The 20,319-nt window shown below is 39.4% G+C and overlaps 1 protein-coding gene across 1 annotated transcript in view; it reads left to right on the top strand.

The window, feature by feature from the left end:
• Positions 1-20,319, top strand: part of COL4A5 (collagen type IV alpha 5 chain) — a 78,656-nt gene that overhangs the window by 13,328 nt on the left and 45,009 nt on the right. Inside the window, exons 2-13 of the mRNA XM_074551534.1 lie at positions 7,259-7,318; positions 12,232-12,321; positions 13,576-13,620; positions 14,355-14,399; positions 14,508-14,570; positions 15,304-15,357; positions 16,037-16,063; positions 17,253-17,333; positions 18,364-18,426; positions 18,944-18,979; positions 19,065-19,106; positions 19,213-19,305. Of these exons, the coding sequence (XP_074407635.1) occupies positions 7,259-7,318; positions 12,232-12,321; positions 13,576-13,620; positions 14,355-14,399; positions 14,508-14,570; positions 15,304-15,357; positions 16,037-16,063; positions 17,253-17,333; positions 18,364-18,426; positions 18,944-18,979; positions 19,065-19,106; positions 19,213-19,305 (699 nt within the window). The remainder of the gene's footprint in view (positions 1-7,258; positions 7,319-12,231; positions 12,322-13,575; positions 13,621-14,354; positions 14,400-14,507; positions 14,571-15,303; positions 15,358-16,036; positions 16,064-17,252; positions 17,334-18,363; positions 18,427-18,943; positions 18,980-19,064; positions 19,107-19,212; positions 19,306-20,319) is intronic.

Raw genomic sequence — 20,319 nt, 5'->3', positions numbered from 1 at the left:
GAGTTACATACCCAGCTGGACGCTTCTACTTTCTGTCCTCTGTTTTGGTTCAGGAGTCAGATACTGAGAACTTGTCAGGTTGTGATACCTCCCATTCTGAATGGGTGAATAGTTGCAGTTTGGGGATTAATTAAAGTTGTTCAAGTGTTGGGGTGTTCATTCAGTAAAGAATCCTTGACTCCAAAAGTTGCCTGTAGTTAGACTGGTCTGTGGGAAGATCTGTTGCTGCAAGAGTTGCCATTATTTTATCTAGAAGCTTCTGTGAAAGATACTCTTTATGAAAAACTATATGTTAAAGAACCATAATTAGTTCTGTTTAAAGCAATAAATTCCATATTATTTTAGTACAAGATACAGGCAGAAAAGTTCAATCCTCTTTAGGTAAGAGCTCCTGTCCATTTCTTATAATTTTAACACAGACAAATTTGGTTTGATTTTTGCATATTCTGAAGATAGTTATGCCAAGCTTTTCTTGCTGATAATTTTAGGGTTTTTCTAAGTACACCTTTAATTCCACCCAATTTGTAGTAACTATATTCTAAGAGAATTTTTTAATTCTTAAACTTTCCATTTAATCAGACCATTATTTGGGATGTGATAGCTAGACTTAGCAGATCTCTTACAGTTGTTCCATGTTGTTATTGTTAGTAGCTATTCATGTATCTAAATAAGCACATAGTGCTACCCCTTCAGAGGAAAAAGAAGGGTTGTTTATCCATCAGATGCTTGAGAATGATTTTTAACCTGACTTTGAGTTCTCATTCACTGTAGCTCATCCACTGTAGCTGCTACAACTAAAAGTTTCATCTGCCAGTCTGAACAGGTCTTATATTGTACAGGTTTCAAAGAAAGATAGTGCCTCGAGGTGCAACAGATGAAATTGCATGCCAGGAGTTCCCTTAGTTAAAAAAAAATGGCCAAGAGCTTTTGCAAACCTATTTTGACTTTCAGATTTTAGACAATATTTATTCTTTTCACATCTTTGGGTAGATTGAGGGAAACAATTCCCTAGAAGGGCCATGTAAAAGGCTTCTAATTCAGATTCTGCTTTAGCAATATTACTGCTCATAAATACACCACTTCAGTGAGAAAAGGATTGCCATTGGATTCGAGACCTGTGATGGCTTTGCTGCCATAGCTGACTTCACACAGATATATGAGTAATAAATTATCTGTAAATTTGTACTCCTGCTTAAGCCTAAAGAGCATGGAAGTGAAATCATAATTAGAACTCACAAGAGCTGCTTTATCTCTGCTTGTCAAATCCCCACAAAACCTTTTTTTTGTTGGTTATATTTCTGTCCAGGCAAGTGAAGGGAAAATCTACTTGCTGAAGATAAATGGTGAAATCTTTGACTTGGATGAGTAGTAAATCCTTAGCTAGAAAACTGCACAGGTGTTTTGTTACACAAGCTAATGAATATGAAGATACTCTTCAGGACCACCACCAAAATAAATCTTTGTTTGGAACTGAAAGGCTGAACATATTGGCATTATAAATAAAGGTATGAATAATTTTTTGTGTGGTTACAGCAGGAAGATTATTTAAGCCATCCTCCTAGAGCAAAAGCATTTGTAACCGATGCTTTGCTATATGTTGAATTTGCTGATTTTGATCAGAGTGAATTTTTAACAGCAGTGAGTCTTTGTAATTGATAGAATTATTCAGTATTTATGCTCCTTTTTTTCCTGAAGCTGAACTTATGCTGACAACTGGTAAGCTGTTGTATTTTAATGCAGATGGTGATGTTAGTAGCATTAAGCATTTGTTCACTGTGTATCAGCTTTATTCTAGAAGTATCTTTCACAGATGTCTAAGAAGTAATTGCAGCCCCTACTGTGAAAATTCTCTTCTGCCACCCCTAAATCATGAAGAAGAGCAGCTTGAAAATCTGCAGTTTCCACAGTGAGCTTTCATGATCTACAAAAGACTTAAAAGACTTAAACTGCTTCTCAGCAGTAGAGTTGTGTGTATTTGAGTTAATTTAGATGCTGTAGAACACTTACATTGTTCTACAGTTCAGTCAAGTTCCTGTCATCAGTGTCTGTTGCAGTTTTCAATTGGTTTTAAAATTCTGGCCATCTTTATTTGGACAGAATTTAATTCAATGATTTCTGTGCATCTTTTTCCAACTAGAGGGAACAATCCTTACCTGATGAGGCAGCTGACACTGTTGTGTCAAATAACTGTCTGGTTCCCTTCAGGACAACATCTGTTTATGAAGTTAGTGTGGGCAAGTTAAACCTCACTGAAGCTTCATCATTTAAGTCTCTGGGGAGGTCTTAATGCATTACAGGTGACACCAGCATTTAAAATCAGCAGCTGTCCACAATCAGGTTTTTGATTCTTTTCTGACCTCCTGCTGCTATCAGAATGGAGCTTTCAAGAAAAGCATGCAGTCTGTCAGTACAAACTGCATGGCTGCATTGAGTAATGTCACTTTGCTCCTCTAGAAAAGGGAGGACTTGTCAAACAGGAAATTCTCCATTTGTGATAAAATTATACATAAGGAGGATGTTAGAATACATAAATTGTTTGAGCTATTTCTCTTTTCTTATCCAGTTGTCTGATACCTGATTTGAGAAATTATTTGGAAACAACTTGGGTCATGTCAGAACTCTGAGTTACCTACTGTGCTTCTGTAAGAAGCCTCACCTTCTCCTGATTAGTAATTTGTAAGTGTCAAGGTTTGGAAATGATTGGCTTCCCTCTTTAATCTTGTTTGTGGAAAGAGTGTTAAATTACTCTTAAACTCCAGTATGCTTTAATGCTAATACATTATTAAGTGCTCTAGTGTAGGGGTTTGGGTGCTCCCTTAAGCCCTCCCTATGTGCACACTATTAGCTGTTAGGTTTCCCTGCAGCTGTGGATATGTAGTGGTAAATCACTTCTTTTTCACTTCAGTTTTGCGAAGTCCCAAGTTACTGTTCTCTCAGCAGCAGCATTCATCTTCCTGGGAGTTTTTACAAACATTTTGTCCAACACTGTTGTGAGTGGCAGCTGGGAGGTGGGGTGGGAATGGAATATGCTGAAATTGCCTCGTAACCGAGGTCTTTGGGCCTGATGAGAAAGGAGTGGAATGTGCCCAATGCATAAGGCAGGCTTTTCACCACAACACATTTTGAGGATGACTTAGGCTATTCATTTCACTGAGCTGACTTGTAACAAACCAGGAGTTGGGAATGTGTACTTTTTTTCTTCAAACTGAAAAACAACAAACAAACAAAACTGCATTCTGTTGGTGGCATACAGCATTTTCCTCAGTCCATGTAAGACACAAAAGACCAAGCTTGTTGTGGAAGAATTATCCTTTGACCAGTAAACCAATACCATCCCTCCTTTTATATACTAATGAAAAGAACTTGTTCTCCACACACAGATTCAATGGGTGGAAGCTGTCAGGAAAATCCAGTGAAAGGATTAGCTAAACTTGAATAGATTAATTAGAGCCTTTGGTTGTGTCACAGCATAGGAAATAAGCAGTGATAGTGCCTTCATCTCTGCAGGTATGTGAGCAGGGAGGCAACAGGAGCACAGTAAGGAGCAAATCCAAGCAGTTTGTCATGAGTTCTTAAAAGCTGCTTTGATTCCTTATTCATGTTGGTGTAGTTGAAAACAAAAAGATTTTGATTGATAGGGAGATTGTGACCTTGTGCTCAAGATACAACTTGCTATTACATCAAGTATTTTTTATTATCTTCTGTCACCTAAGACAACGTGTCCTACTGGCCAGAGCCAAGAACTGAACTACTGAAGGCTTCTGGCTGCCAGGTAATAATACAAGGCAAGAGTCTTGCTTGGTTTTCCAACTGCCTCATGTGCCAAGTGTAACTTGGAGTTCCCCTGAGGATTGGAGTCATTCAGTTTTCCATATCTGGAAACCAAGAAGGTCAATTTTCAGAACTAGTCATGGTTAACTAGTTTCTTAGGGTAAAGTACTGATGGTAACCATCTAAATCTTGCTCTTAATGTAAATTTTTCTGCATTTGGAATGTCATTGCATCCATTTTCTTTCTGTGATTGAAGTGTAGATAACTTACTGTTCATGTGCAGGAGAAATTCCAAGTATTCCTATGCATAGTGTGAAGCCTGGATTTCCTTGGCATTCATGTGAGATACACAACTGATTCTATGACATCAAAAATCTCTAGCCTGTGGCTGCTGAGTGGTTTTCAAACTTGTACTAACTTGTTATGCAGTATGCAATCTCCTGTAGTGCCGTTTTTGTGCCTGCTTTGCCAAGTTAAAAAAAAATGGCCTTGAGATTACTGAAAAGTCTAAACAAGAAGAAAGCTTTCACTCAGAGTAGGTGATTAAGCTTTTTTTTTCTCTGCCATCATGTTTTACTTTGGATTTTTTTTAAGCTATACAACAGTAAGACCTCTAAGTGGCATGAATTGATCTTGAGATAATATAGATTCTGAGGGCTTTTTTTTTTATTCAGACTGTTTAATTAAGAATACCTTAATTTGGTGCAGATATAAGTTAATGCAAATGAGAAGCACAGTCTGCCAAATGCAGCTTTTGTACAGGCAGATAAGTGACTCTGCTGGGGGAGTGCTTCTTGATAAGCTTGTGGGTGAATAGATCTTCCCAGGATTTACGCCAAAAACTTACTACCATTTGATTACAGTAGGTATTTGAAGAGTTTTCTGGTTACAGACCTTTAGTTTCCCTTCACTGCTGTCTGAGGAAGACCATGTTTCCTTCCTGCAAGTAATGCATCTGAACTGGATATCCAAAACCACTTGTCAAAAAGCATTCAGTGAGTACTCCTGACTCTCCCAGACAGGCTAATATTGTAGGTTAAGTTACTCAGAACATAAGAAATCCAGTCTGAATATATATCAATTGCTTTGTAAGATAGTCACAGGTTTGAAAAGAACCCCTAGATTGATTAAATCAAAGCACTTTGGTGCAAGCAAGATAAGGGGGAGAAGGACATTTTTTAGAAACTTTATATATGAAACTTTGAATGGATACAAGTTTCAACATAAGGAAGAGGCCGTGGGATCTCCACTACTGTAGTTATTCAATGTGCAACTGAACAAGGACCTGTGCACACTGCCTAAGTTGCTCTGCCTTGAGTGATTCCTTCCATACCAAATTATTTCATTTGTTTTATTAATCAGATCTATTTCATGTGGTCTTGATGTTGAATCACCGTTAAAGATGTGTAAGCACTGACAAAGCAGCTTTCTGCATACACTAACAAGGGCAGAGATTCCTGAGCTTAATTGTCTGAAAATTCACCTTCACAACATTGTGCACCTCTAACTTGTATTGTGAAGGGGCCAGGTAATCTCACACCATCTTTCTCTCCCGACTTCCCTTTCTCCCTTTTCACCCCAATAGTTCCTTGTACCTGAAAACTGAAAAAATTCCTATTAGAAACATTTTGTGGAAGCTGTAAGGAAGACTAAATGAGTCTTTTCTGTTCCATAGGCTGAATAAATCCTTCTCTTTGTGCAGGATCTTGATCATGCTTTTTCTGTATGTGCTATTTTAACCTGTGTGTTCTGTGACACTTTTTGGTTTGGGTAAGTTTATTATTTTCCCCCACCTCTTGGAGGCAGCAGAGGTTTTCCATGTTGCTCTCACTGTTCCATCCTTGTAACACAGAATCAGTGCTGCAGGACAGTGAGCAAGGTTTGTACTGTGAGGGAAGGGAATACTGAATGTAACTAAAGTTAATCTCTTTTAAACAAAGCTTTGTTAGAGAGATTAATCCTAAAACTGGTTCACAAGGAACTTGCTTTTTTAAAACTCATTTTTAAAAGTGAAAGAGATCAGATACCAAATTCATAGGATAACTGGGATTGGAGGGGGCATCAGAAGGACAGGGACAGCCATGAGGTCAGACCACATTGCTTGTCCAGCCTGATCTTTGAAAGCTGGGCTAGGAAATGGCTCAATAATCCCTGTTAATGGAGAATTTTGAGTTTTCATGTACATAACATCAAGAAGCTGGTGACAAAAGCCACGTGGAAGATCAGGAGAGACACCCTGGTCATGTCTGGAGTGTAACACCACTGCTGGCCTTAAAGCTCTGCCTTTTTGTACAAGATGCTTTAATTGATTCTGGGATTTTGTAGTTCCAAGTGAATTAAGTTACTTCTGTATTTTCAATCTGATGCTTCGTAGTATGTTTAGGCTAAGAGCCAGGACATTCCTAATGCCAGGTAGGGGATGGGTCATGTCTCTAAATGCTTCTGTGGTAATGAAGGCTAGAATTCAGGTGTGGGTGTATTTCAGATCTGACACACTGACTGGTTTCTTTCTTGATTGAAACTTTTTACATAATGTTCTCTGTCAATTACTGAAGGGGAGGACCCCAAATGCTCAGTTTTTCAGACTTTAAAAGCATAAGCTCTGTTTTTAATACAATCCTGCACCTGTTCTCAGAATAAGTTGACCCCTGAAGTGTTTCAGCTAGTGTATCTTCTAATATGGCTCATAGTTTTTAACTATGAAGAAATCTGAAACAGGTATTATGTAGAAATATTCTACCAAAAAAAGGATTCATTCTAGAAATGTCACTTGTGTAAACACATTTGTTAATCTGAAATCAACACAGGGCTCTAATATCCCATGTTAAAATGGGGGTGGAAGAATACAATCTAAGCAAATGTGGTATGGGAGGGTTATTTAACTTGGATCTACTCTGTGTACCAAACTTGTATATCCCTCTCCTTTGAATCCCTTGAAATCCACCTGTCACTTTATGCTAGACTGTTGTAGCTGGTTTGGCAAGCTTTGCTCTGGTGTGGGAATGCAGCTACATGAAATCTAGAGGTTTTTAAATGTTTTTTTCTCAATAACTGAGCTATGGGGGGAAGAATTAATCGCATAGTAAGTATTTGTCTAATAACTATCTCAGACGTGCTCATAACCTTCAGGCTTGGTTTAAACTCTTGTGCAGAACCTGCCATCTACTGGTGGGAAGCATAACTCCTCAGCTGGACATGTGCTGAAGAGCCTGTTTTATAAAGTGCTGGTGCTTTTGGCTATACGTGTTGCATTGTACTGCTTAAGCATACATTTGGAAGTCTCAAATGAACTGTAAAATACTTACAAACAAACATAGGTATTATTAAAGGTGATTGAACTTTCAGTTAACTGTGTATGCTTTGAACACTTGTAGAATAGCTAGAGGATAAACTTCATAGGTTTATTTTTTAATTTTCTGTAATAATATTAAATATTTCATTCAGTCTTATGCCAACTAAAAACAATTTTTCCCCTTATGTTTTCAAGGCTTGCCATGGATGCACATCTTTATCCAAATGTGATTGCAGTGGAGTAAAAGGTGAAAAGGTAAATATTCTTCTTTTTATTTTTTTTAACTGTCAGATCAGTGCACAAACCACTGAGCCATATGCCAGCTTCAGATAACTGAAGCTTATGGATGATAGTTCTTTGCTTCTTGCTCATATCTCTTTTCTTTCATGTTAGTGTGGGCATGCACCAAAGAGCAGAGCTGTGTTAACAGTCAGGTATTGAGTCAGACTGATTTGGTCCATCTCACAGTGTAAGATTTTCATATCATTTTCTCAAGAATGGGGAATTAATGCACAGATTTTTTCCATCTATCTGACTATTTGGAAAAAAAACCAAAAACCAGAAGAGACAAATTCTAGTACAATAGAAAGAATTCCTATTTAGCCTGCCTATACGAACTAGCTAGTGTTGACAGGCTAAGGTGTGGAATGTAGCATAATGGCTGTTCTAGTAATGCTTCAGTGGGATTGTGAAATGAGTGAGTGTGGGTTGTTTTCTCTCTTTTCTTGCACTGTCAGTTCATAAGTAGTTGATGCTCACTAGTGTGTTCTGAACTTGTACTGCTTTTCACCTCTTAATTTGTGCAGCTGTATGCAAAGATGACGATTGCTGTCACTGTCTAGATATGAACTGCACCATGGCAGTGACAAAATTCAGATAGAGCTTTCCCAACACAGTTAGCTGCCACCCAAATAAGCAGCTAGTTAAAGGCCAAACATGTATTCTTGGATCAAGCAGAGTAAAAACCATCCCCACTGCAAAAAGCATCTCTGTGTGCCGCATTCAGGTGCAGCAAGCTGTTTTGGTCTGCCCAGAAGGCAGATGGCATCCTCAGGCCAAGAGATGCATGTTGACATATTGGAGCTTTCCTTCTTCCTTGCAGCTTTGACTTCCAGTCTCACTGCCTGTTCTCAGTATATCTGTACAATACTTCAAGTTTGTCAACATTATTTCTTATTGTTTTACAAGTTTTTTCTTTGAAGAAAGATCAGGTGCCCAGCATTTCTTTTAGGTACAATACACTGTAGATAACCAGCTCAGTACTGTGAACCCAGCAAGTACTTGGTTCTTTCTCCAGTGTTGGGGAGCCTGGTTGGGAGTAAATTGTGTTTAAATAGTTCCCTTGTAGCTGCTGTTGTCACAGGGAATGAATGGGATGTGATCACTGCAAGGGGCAGAGGCTGCTCAAAATGCTTCTACTCAGTCTTGTAAACAGTTTGCTTGAGATACAATGGAGCTGTCTTAAAGATGTGAACTGATAAGAGAGTTTGAGAAGCGTGTCTTATCAAACTACTTACCCCATCTCAGCAAGGTTCTAGGAGGGTTTCAGTGCTCCAGATGAATTTCTGACACATTTCAAGGGTGGTTTTTGACTCGCATAAACAAATGTGACCTTAAATGAACAAAAGTAATTCAAGACACTGGTCCTGGCACTATAATGTGCTGGTACAGTGTTTTACAATTGGCTCAGGTTAAACAAGGCAACTGTCCAAAATTCAAGGTAATGCTCAATGCCACACCTGCCATCCAGATAGCTCCAGACAGATGAGGTCATTCCTTGGCATTTACTTGCTTTTATTTCATTGAGTACATTCCCTATTTACATACCTAGTGAAGAATGGTATTCCCTTGATGGCAAGATTTCCAGGTCAGATTTGGTTAGCCAAACATGAACCTGGTTAATGTTCCTAGAGAATCTCAGATGCAGGTGCCCAAACCAAATGCATCCTAACTAGTCACAAATTATTTCAGGTTCAGTTTAAAGTCACTTAAAGATCAGATTTCTGTGCCCAGTGCAGTTATTGCAGGTACAACTTTGGAGAACCTTTCTGTAATTCTAAGTTGGCTTTTTTTTTTGGCACTTGTCACAGCTTTTTTTTTGTGAATTCACTGAGTAAGTAGCTGTTGTCTGGTTAATGTGGATCTAATCCAATCTGTCCTTAGAATGGATATGAAATTGGGGAATTGTGATTCATTTCCACTGCAGCCAAGGTAAACACAGCATAATCCTGAAGCATGTCAGAGGGTTTTTAAACAGTCCCTCTGAAGCTTGCAGACCATCATGTACCTAGGTAAAGGAAGGATGAAAACAAAGCCTACGTTTCCTAGGTATGATGTCTTGCTAGTGGAACTTGTTGGAGCATACATGTGCACACCTCATTGTTAGTTGCCCTATAATTACAAAGCCCTCAGTATTTGATGCATTGCTGAATTCAGCAATTCAGCTTTGGGGAGCCCCCAGATCTGTTACTGAAATTCTTTAGTGCTTTATCTTCTAAATTCTTTGCTTTGGTTTGCTTAGGTTTTGAATTATTGTTTGAATCTTCCTAAATTCTTGTACTGCTACAAGAAGTCAAAGGCTGTCCTAAGGTGATTAGCTGGGTCCCTCACCATGTATCACTTAGTTATACATTTGATCTAAGTTTCCAAATCCAATATTGCTTCTTTCTGCAGTGACCTCTGAACTAGGATTGATATGTTTTGAAGAATGCAAGTCCTGTCAGAGGGGATTTCTCTGTTTGTCTTGATTAAATACTACATTTTTAACTGTGTTAAATTAGTGCTCTTGGAGTTGAGGAGGAATTTGTTGGCTAGCATTGTGGTGTGAGGCAGCCATTACTTCCCTGTTACTTATAAAGGTGGAGAACAGTATGGGTGGCGGTGGCATCACCTCTTCCATGCTGTGTGTCTTAATATTACTGTGGACATTGGTACATTAATTTAGTTTTAAGCAGCCACCCATAGTTTAGTGGTTTTGAACTCTTTAAAGTTTGCTATTTTTGTAGCAAGGGCAGGAAGAGCAAGTATGTGCCACTCTTATCAAATGTTACAGCCATGCTCTTGAATGTGTTTAGACATTAAAATGGGCTCCTCAACTACTGCTTTTCTGGTTTTGGGGGGTTTTTTTTGCTCCAGTTTTTGGGTTTTGGTTGTTTTTGTTTGTTGGTTTGTTGGGTTTTTTTTGCCATGAGTATTTCTCATCAATGTAAGTAATTATTCTGGTTTCTCTCCCCAATCTGTCTGTATATACTTTATATTTATTTATAAATATGGGATTTTGGAGAACAAATTCTAGGAATATTAATTACTTGTCCATGCTTTAAAACTGCACCTATCCCTGCTTGTGTCCTATTATTAGAGTACATGGAATTCTGCCAAACTTTTCTGTATCCCTGTTTAATTGGCTATATCTTGCTGCAGCAAAGCATAATTTTAGGGTGTTTCCCAACTATATTTTTTTCTTTCTGTGCCCCAAGCCACAGTCATGTTCAAGCTTGTGAGCTGATGCTTTTGCCATATTGGTGTAGCTGTTTGAGGGCAATTGAGATCAGAATCTGATTCATTGCCCATTCCTCAAGCAAATGATGGTTTAAAGCTGGGACAACTTTATTTTGCTGTGGAAACAATCCTGTATTTTGTATTTTCAGGATTGGAAGAGGAGATCTGAGCTGACCTAAACCTTTGCTATATATGTTTTAATTTAGTAGCTTCCAGTCTGAAACAAGAGGTATCAAACCTACCTCTGCTCCTTCTGTGTAAGCAGAACTGGCTACTGAGCTTTTGGATTTATAAGAAAATTCATTGCACACTAATCAGGGACTTCAATCACATTATATCCCCAACAATGTCATGTCTTTTTTGGTATTGACTTGTTAAGTTTCTTTTCCGTTTCAGTATGTTCCTGCAGTGAGCAGGCAGTTTTTTCCTGCCAAATTTGTAGCATCCAAATCTTCATAAAAATCAGTATCGTGTGGGCAGTAGGAAAAATCTGGAGGCAGAAGCAACATGTGAAAATGATTGTCACTTGTGGAACCATCTATAGGCTGTTTCAGTAGAAGATAGTTTAAAAAAAAGCCTCAAAGAGAACTGGATCAGCATAGTTTCTCTTCCCACAAAATTTGCTCACATTTCTTTAACCAATTTTTAAATCAAAAATAGGGATTATAGTGCAGCTATTTCCACTGTAATTATTTTAACTTTGATGTAAGTTCCCTTAGGATGTGTCTGATGTACTCCCTCAGCTGCCCCCAGTCATAGTCCTTCAAATAGTCTGTTTGCTTTTGGGAGTAATTTGCTGGCAAACTCCACTGGAGTTGCCCTGGCAACAGTTTCCTCATGCAAGGCTCTCCTTTTTGCTGCTCACTTTCAAAGGGGGCTTGGAAAATACTCATTTCAGTTTCAATACTACAGTTCACTAGCATCTCTTGTTGCCTCCTCTGTTCCTCTTAGCTGTTTGACTTGATGTTTCTCTTTCTTTGAAGGCCTTGGCTTCCCCATTCCATGACTGTTTGGAGTGGAGACCTTGGCATAGTTGCATTTTAGGCAACAGTTCTGCAGCCTCAGATGACACACAAGGCCAACCCTCTGCTAAAGTCTGTTCTAGTAACCACTTGTAGGTGCTACTTGCTGTAACAAAAGCATGAAGAGTGACCAGGTTCAGATTAGGAGGCACTCTAGCCTGGCTTGCCCCTCACACATCTGACATGCCTCTTGTACGCTGGTTGTGTTGTTTTCAGTGTGCAAACATGGTTCATGCCAGAGCTTGCTTCAAAATCTGGTTTTGCCCAATGTTTTATTTATCTGGCACTCCCGAATTCCTCATTTTCTCTCCTTCAGGGACACACTAACCCTTTCAGATCCTGTTAACACTCCTCCACTTTTCAGACCAACTCTACAGCATTCAGAAGTACTTGTATTGGGTTTGCAGGGCAGAACACCCTATGGAAACTTGTAAACCTATGAAATCAGTTTGAGTGCTGTAATTAAAGGTAAATCTGTCTGTGTTCAGAAATTTCTTTAGTTAAGCAGGTGAGATGTTTAGTCACTGTTAGTTTGTCAGTGTGATAACTTCCTACAGAAAAGCAGAAAGATAATGTGTTCTAAATTTTTCTATAATATATTTTGTTTATGTCATATTTCACCTCCACCACCACCTATTCTTTTTGTAGGGTGAAAGAGGATTCCCAGGCTTGGAAGGACAGCCAGGTTTGCCTGGATTTCCAGGACCAGAAGGACCACCTGGTCCAAGAGGCTCAAAGGTAAGTCCCAATTCACTTGAATGGTATGAAGGTACTGGGCAGTGTTAGCTTAATTGTAGTGCTGATCTAAGCAATTCCAGAACTCCTGATTATCATTGGTTTAATAGGTAAAATCTTCAGCTGTTGGGATATAACAGTTTTTTTGGTTGATTAGTTTGGATAGTTAGCCAGTGGAAAAAGATTGCTCTGAGTTTCCTAAGCAGTTCTTCACCTGCTCAGGTTCTTGCCAGTGCTGCCTTTCACTAGGTGCTGTCCACGAGGGTCAGAGAACAGGTTTGGCAGGTGCTGTGATGCAGCTTTGTTAGTCCTTGCACTAAGGAGATCCTGGCTTGGCTGAGCTCACTGATAAGAGCAGAGTTTTGCTCTCAGCTGCCCTGGAGCTCCCACCATGTAGGTAAACTGTTGTTTGCACCTGGTGGCATTCCTGGGATGGGATTCCTGGGCTGGGTTTGGGTGGGGTGATGCAAATGAGGGCCTCATTGAACCCATGTGCAGAGAGCTGAGGAATGCTCCTGGCTTTCCCTGGAGGGCTTCCATTTACTTCTACTTACTACTGAATTGCATCCTTACACTCACATGTGTAATTCAACAGTAAAATTTCTCTGAATATATTTACCTTTAACATACATAAGGATAGCCAGGATCTGCCATTTCTTTTATAAATGCTCACAGTATAAATCTAACAGAAGTACATAAAAAAGAAGCAAAGGAAAAAATAGGCAGGTGATAAGAAAAAAATAGAGGAGGTCTACACTGAAAGAGAAGGTTAATTAGATACAACAAGAGTGAAACAGCCCAGAGGTCTTGGACTAGAAACTTTGCTACACTTTTATTCCTTTAACGCATTTTCTTAAGATTTCGATGCAAAGTTCTGCATTGTGATTCTGTGATGATCACGATGCAAGGTAATACTGGTACGGTCCAACCCGTGTTGAATCGTGGCCGCCCTGCTCTGCCCACAAGGGGCCGCTGGAGGATGCTCCATGGCAGGGCTGACCCTCAGTGTCAGGGACCTGGCAGCACCGTGGCCTTTAGGAAAACTTTCCTCTAAGGCATGGTTAGTCAGCTGGAACAAATACTTTAAGTTAAAATAATTTTGAGCCCTTTGACTCAGGAAATGACAACTACTATAACTTTTTTAGCCCACTTACTGTGAACATGTAGGAGAAAGTTAAGGCTTACTGATTAATTTGATAGAAACACAAACTGCAGCTTGAATGTGGGATCTTGTTTGTTTCTGTTGTTGTCTTTTAGGGTGATGATGGTCTTCCAGGGCCTATTGGACCCAAAGGAATCAGAGTGAGTATGGATGCAGTGTTAGGGTGGTATGGAATAGTGGATAAGACTGACAGGCATTTGTGTGGGTCCTAACAGAAATGGTGATTGACAAGAAAAAAATTTACTTAAATCTGAAGAGTAATCTACCCACCAGAAGAGATTGTACTGCTTTTTATAATTAATACAAGATTGCATGAACAGTACTATCTTACATATTGTTTGTATTTCATGAACTGTTCAGGGAGAGCAGCCCCAATGCTCATCTGATCTGTTCTGCAATACAGAACCTAAGCAAGTGCCAGTACCTTTGTTTCAGTGTATTCTGAAGTAGAGGCAGTATGTCTGTGGTCCATACAGGAAAGGTGGACTTGTCTGGAAGTCCTTTAGATTTTGTGCCTTTGCTTCTTCTGTCAGACACGTCTGCTGGTAATAATTGATACATCTGACTTCATTGGGCTACATCCATTTTTTACACCACGAATGTTTATTTATTTTCTCTTCGTGTCTATAATCTATTACTTCAGTAATTTTGCATTGTCTTTTCTATGTTTTTGTGGCTATTTCTCTGAAAGATTGGTAAGAACTTTGAATGCCATGTCAGCGTGGCTTTTTTTTTTTTTTGTAGAGGTGATTTGGATGTTTGTCTCTTTACTTCTATCTGCACAAATAAATTATATTTAATGACATCTTGGTAAATCCTTTTGCACACCCATTCATACTGTACTATTTCAAACACATGGTTAATTTCCTTCTAGGGACCGCCAGGGCTTCCCGGCTTTCCAGGAACACCAGGACTTCCTGTGAGTAGCAATGGGCTCTGTAGATACAAATCTGTTCCCTTTTGTCTTTCAAGCCCAGAAAAGCATTCTGCACACTCTTAACTCTTCTTTCCCTTTTCTACTTTAAAGGGATTGCCAGGACAAGATGGGCCACCAGGACCTCAGGGTATCCCAGGGTGCAATGGAACAAAGGTGGAATTCCTTAAAAAATCTTAATGCAACAATAATATAGTAAAACGTTCTTGTTCTCCTGGCTGTACCCAATGATTTTAGACTGTTGTGTGCAACAGTACTTGCTGTCACTGAGTTGTGAAGGTAATTCCAAGATAATTCATTGAGAGTAGGGGTCATGGTCAAGCTTTGCCAGAAATTGCCAACACCAAGACACCACACTGTCTGCTCTGCAGCCATTGTAGTTAAACTCCATGTTCTAATCCTCACTTGTATAAGTTGCAGCTGAGAGGTGTCTGATAATTACCTCAGATTGCTGTGTCTCATCTTTGTAGTAGACTCATGCTGCCAAGAAAAACTCATTGCTTTACAGAGAGACTTTTTAATTACTAATTTTTAATATTATATTGAAAATACTGATTCAATGTCTATGGTGGAGGGAAACATTTCATTCTGATGTGCTACTTAGCTTCATGTTGGGATTTTCCCAGAGGAGGAGTTGATTTTCTGTAGCATTCTGTGAGTTTTCCATCTCTGTAGTGTAGTGCTTTGCCTGGAAGTATGCAGAAACACCTGACTGTGGAAATTTGTTTCCATCAGTTGTGTGAATTAACTACGTGATTATTCTATCTTATTCCAATACAATTTTCTATTCTGGAGTCATAAGCTAACAAACTAGACTTTTGAATCAAAATTTATCTGTTTTTGTTATGTTTTGGTTTGGTGTTGGCTAATCATTTTCTTCATCCCTAAGGGAGAGCGTGGATTCCCAGGCAGTCCAGGTTTTCCTGGTTTACAAGGGCCTCCTGTAAGTACAAGATTTCCCAATCTTGTAATCCACTGAAAGACTTCTACTGTGAAAAATAAGATAAATATCAGCCTGTATTTGCTGTTTTTCTTTTAATAGATAGAATTTTATTTTTAATATTTAATCAGAGCATTTTAAATGTCCAATGAAAATGAGTTTTTCTGCTGCATGCTGTGGTAAAGCTTAAAAACCACTTTGAATTCTCACATGCTGAGATGCTTTACCACCTGCAGAAAAATACAAATACATGCATATGTGTCAGAGAAGAAGATCTTGTATATCTGAAGAGTATTACTGGTGATTAATAGGTCAGCAAAAAGATACAGGATAGGGTGTTTTATGTATGAAGCACAAGGATACAGCCAAGTGACTGTCAGAACCAAAGTACAAACAGATGTAGTAGACAGGATGGATAATAGGAGGCAACCTAGAAACAAATTGCTAAGAAAGGAAAATAGAATCCTTCTAATGCTCAACATTCTCTATGAAAGTTCTCTAATTTCTCCATTTGATTCTGAAGTTCATTAAAATTTTATTTTCCCCTTTTCCATATATTGTTATAAGTTTCTGTCTTTAATGTTTGCCTCATGGTGTAGATCTGATTAGTGATTTGCAAGCAACATACCATTGATTTATTTCTATTGATCTTAATTTTTTTTTGTGTTTCTTTTAAACAAAGGGACCCCCTGGGCTGCCAGGTATGAAGGTGAGTGTGCTGTACTCTCACATCCACGTACTTACCAGACATGGGTGTGCAGTGGCATCTGCCATGAGTTACCTCCTTGTTTCCTGCAAGACTGTGTGCACCCACTGGAACCTGGAGGGACATTCCTGGTGTTTCCAGGCCACTCCAGTGCAGCTAACTGGAAATTCTGCAGTGGCTTTGTTTGGGTCAGTAGCTCAAGAAGTAGCAGAGTTTTCCTGAAGCTGTTTCCTTGGGCCTGTGAAGGGTCAGTGTTGAGGCATCAAGTTAACAGAATGCCTACTAACACCCAAATGCACCGTAACTCTGTCTGTGCACACTCAAAACACTCCTAAAGATTAAACAATAGTGACCTAAAATACCCAGTAACAAGAAGAGTACAACATCTTTTTGTTCTTTTGAAAATATCTATTTGTATTCTACATGTTACATAGGTGGCGTTTTCTCCTAATTTAGAGTCTCTTGATCTGATGTTGAACATTTTATTTTTTGAGTTTTGTTGTACCTTTGACCAATCAAGCATGGGCCAAAGCATCAGTTTTGGATGCTTTTCCTCCTATTTAGGAGGAAACTTAACCCACAGAATTACACTGTTAGACGTGTTCTGGGAGGACAGCATAACACTGGTACTGGAAAATTTGGACTATAAAGCTGAATTATCTTTCTTAGCTCCTTTTCCCAGTTGTTTTCAAGATATTAAAGGACAATCTCATCAGAACATATACTTTCAAAACAAAGATATTCCCTGAAATCAATAAGAAACTACTTCAATATGGACCACAAAGCATAATTGTTGTAACAGCACACTCAGCACTAATCTCATGGACTGGGACATTGGGAAAAGCTGAATGAGCCTTTTTTCTGTTGTGTCCTGTCCACTGCTTTCACATGAAGCTGGAATGTTTCTTTTGTGAAGAATTGGTGTTTCAATCCCCTAATCTATTGGAATTTAAATCAATGCTACTATCTTTGTACAAATTAAATCTTTTAATAGTTGTTAGTTTAACTGTTTAGAGTCTTCATCTTTCCTAAACAGAACTATTCTTGGAGAATCTAGTGCTTATATGAAAGTTTACTGCTAGAGTGTAGCATAGCTTAGAGTCTTAGGGGCCACTGTGTGCCCTTTGGAGCCAAAATGGTTGTAAGGAATTGTAAAATGTATTGTTAATAAAGTCAACTGTATTTTTTCTAGGGTGAAGCAGGTGAAATAATTACATCCTTGCTGCCAGGACAGAAAGGTGACCCAGGATTTCCAGGTCTTCCAGGGATACCTGTAAGTCGCATAAAGTGTTATTAAGCTGTGTTCTGCCAAAAAGATAACATGAAGAGTACTCTTATTACAGGAAAATTAGCAACTTGATGCTTGGGGATTCGTATGTATTCTTGGAGGTGCAGAGCTCACATTTAATGTACCTCTGATTTATGGCTTGAGGGAAAGTGTGTGATTCCATATTGCTCTTAATAGGGTGACCCACAGAAGCCAGAAAGGTCCCCTGGTCAGGAAGGTGGTATCTAGCAGACAGCAGTACTCAGTTTCTGATTTGCTTCTCTGCTTTTCCTGCCTCTTCCCCCTTCCTAGACATTCTTTGTATCATTTCTGGAGTTCCCTTCTTTACCCTGAATTGGTCCCATCTGGCTTTCTGGCTGTAGCTGCTGTTTTGGATGGTGGGAAGGAGAGGGTAATGCCTCAGCTGTTCTCCTCATGTTGCACCTCCTGAGCAGTGTTTGTGCTCTCCCAGCAGTGCTCTGTGAAAACAGCTAGTGACTCCAGACCCTGTGCTTCCCCACTGAGCCATTCATTGCTTTAGTGCAAGAACAAGGGGAGCTGAAAATGAGTCTATCAGTCTGAGCTGGGCAGGAGCCAGGCCCCCATTTCCTGGGACAGAGAGGCAAGCCCCACGCCATTCTGTGACCAGAATGAGCCTGTTAGCATTTCTGCTCCTCTGATCTGTGCTTCCCTATTGTCTCTTTCTGGCTGGGAGGAATCACAAATACAAAGTGTTTTGTTGTTCTCTCTCAGTGCATGAAGAGAAAGAAAGTGCAAAAGTAGTTCAAAACAAACCAAAAAGCATTCCCTTATCCGAGCCAAAGAGATGCATTGATGTTAAGTGCAGAACTCTCCTAACATGATGTACACTCATTTAGGCCTTTCCCCAAGGAGAGATTGGTAGGTTAGTGGTCAGCAACATTGATTTGTTATGTATGGGATGCCAGCTGTTGGGGTTATTTGAACTTAAAGCTCTCACTGGGGTTTTTTTTCATAAAAAATGTGCCTCTCATGGCCTCTTCCCCTTCCTCAACAGGGCCCCCCTGGCTCCATGGGAATACCAGGTCCAGTTGGCCCTCCAGGGCCCCCAGGTTTGACGGTAAGCTTCTTTAACCTGTTGTTCATTAAGCCTTAAATGGGACAGTTACTGCTTCATTTCAGGTTCTCAGAGGCAGTCAGTAAAGTGCAGAGATCATGGTAGTCAGGACTTGGTGAGGACAGCAGCAAGCATGCATTCAGTTCAGCCTGGAGCTCTTACTGTGCACCTTTAAATAACACACTTCTGAAACAGCCTGTTCCCACAGATCTCTCTGCTTTAAGTTGTGCTGAATCATTGTGCAGGCTTCTTAATGTAAAACATGAGACAAGATTTAGCGTATTTAGACTATGATGTTTTAATACCTGGCTGTTTAATTTCATTTTATGGTCTCACCTAAGGGAAGTTTCTTACATATTTGTGATGTTGAATAGCATGAGTTGAATAGCACAAGGTGCTGTGTCAGGATGGAGATAATTCACAGAAATCCAAGCCACGACATTGTTGGGGTTTTTTTTTTTTTACAGGGTTTTGTAAAGTGCTTTTACATGACTTGGTTTTTTGTTTCCTTTTTCAATAGGGACCTCCTGGTCCACCAGGGCTGCCAGGACCCAAGGTACTGTCTTTGTCATATTGATGGACTGTTTACTTTCTCTTTTTGTTTGTGACTTCTAAGGGCTGATGAGTTATACTTTTTGCAGGGTAATATGGGTTTGAATTTCCAAGGACCCAAAGGTGAAAAAGTGAGTAGGTGATCATAATGATGTTTTTACTTATTACTTCGAAATACTTGTGCTTGCCATTTTTGCTTGTATTGCCTGTAATAAGCTGCATCTTCCTACGCCTTAGGGTGAACAAGGTCTTCAGGGACCTCCAGGGCCACCAGGACAAATTGGAGAACAGAAAAGACCGAATGACATTGAATTTCAGAAAGGAGATCAGGTGAGTGGGACACTACAACCATCTGTGGTGAGCATATGATCAATCTGCAGCCTCTGTTGGTTTGGTTCATATATGCTCACATCCTGCTTATTGCAGAGGTTCTATTTTTCCTCAGAGTACTGAATATTCCAGGCCTGAGTACTTTTTCTTTAATAGAAATCATGCCAGTCACATTAGTTTTTACTTCTCTTAGTAAAATAACTATTCTAAAACTCTATAAAAGCAGTTCACAGTAACATTAAAAGCAGTTAAAATACTCCCATTCTTTGGAACACCCAGAATTGCAATTTTCAAAGCAGTCTGGGGATTCAGATTCCCACTAATTAACCAGCTGTGTCATCCATTGTGAAGAAATCTTTCAAAAATTTTAATTCAATTTCTTCTTTTTTTGTTAGTGATGCCCCAAGATCTTTATTCCCTGTGGTCTGAATAAAGTGCTTTCCCTGTTTCTGGCATCTCAAAAGTAAATATCAATCATATTTTTGCAAGTAAGCTGAAAATACTGGTTTGATTTGTATAGATCCCTCTCTACCCAAAATGTCAGAAGGTCATTGGGAGAGTTAGCATTTTTAAAGTTATTACACTTTTTTGGTCTTTCTTTTTCACTGGGGAGCATTCTGCAGTGCTGTTTAATTCTGGATGCCATAGACAGTCTGAGCAAAACCAGCAGGGTCCTGGGGGCCTGGATGTCACATTTTCCTTCAAGTTTTTGTGATGTTCTCAAATACCACCCAGTTGAAGGGCAGTAGAAGAGTTGAGGTAGATACTTTGAGGAAAGTGTTGAGTGATCATTTTTGTGCTCTGACTGTTTTGCAAATGTCACTGTAGTAACTGAACTTTATTAGTTTCTTCCATTGGTGTTTGGGTCAATTCCTTCCTTTTCATCTTCTTATCTTGGGAGATGTCAGAGAAGAAAGCTTTGGGATGCAGCAGTATTTTATTTGAGCAGGGTGTAGGGCAGTTCTGCCTTTCATCTTGATCAAAACCATTTGTTACTTTTCCTTTCAGAAGAGC

This window comes from Zonotrichia albicollis, chromosome 14 (assembly GCF_047830755.1).
Source record: "Zonotrichia albicollis isolate bZonAlb1 chromosome 14, bZonAlb1.hap1, whole genome shotgun sequence".
Classification (NCBI taxonomy): domain Eukaryota; kingdom Metazoa; phylum Chordata; class Aves; order Passeriformes; family Passerellidae; genus Zonotrichia; species Zonotrichia albicollis.
The sequence above is the reverse complement of the archived record's forward strand: the minus strand, read 5'-3'. Positions and strand labels throughout refer to the sequence as shown.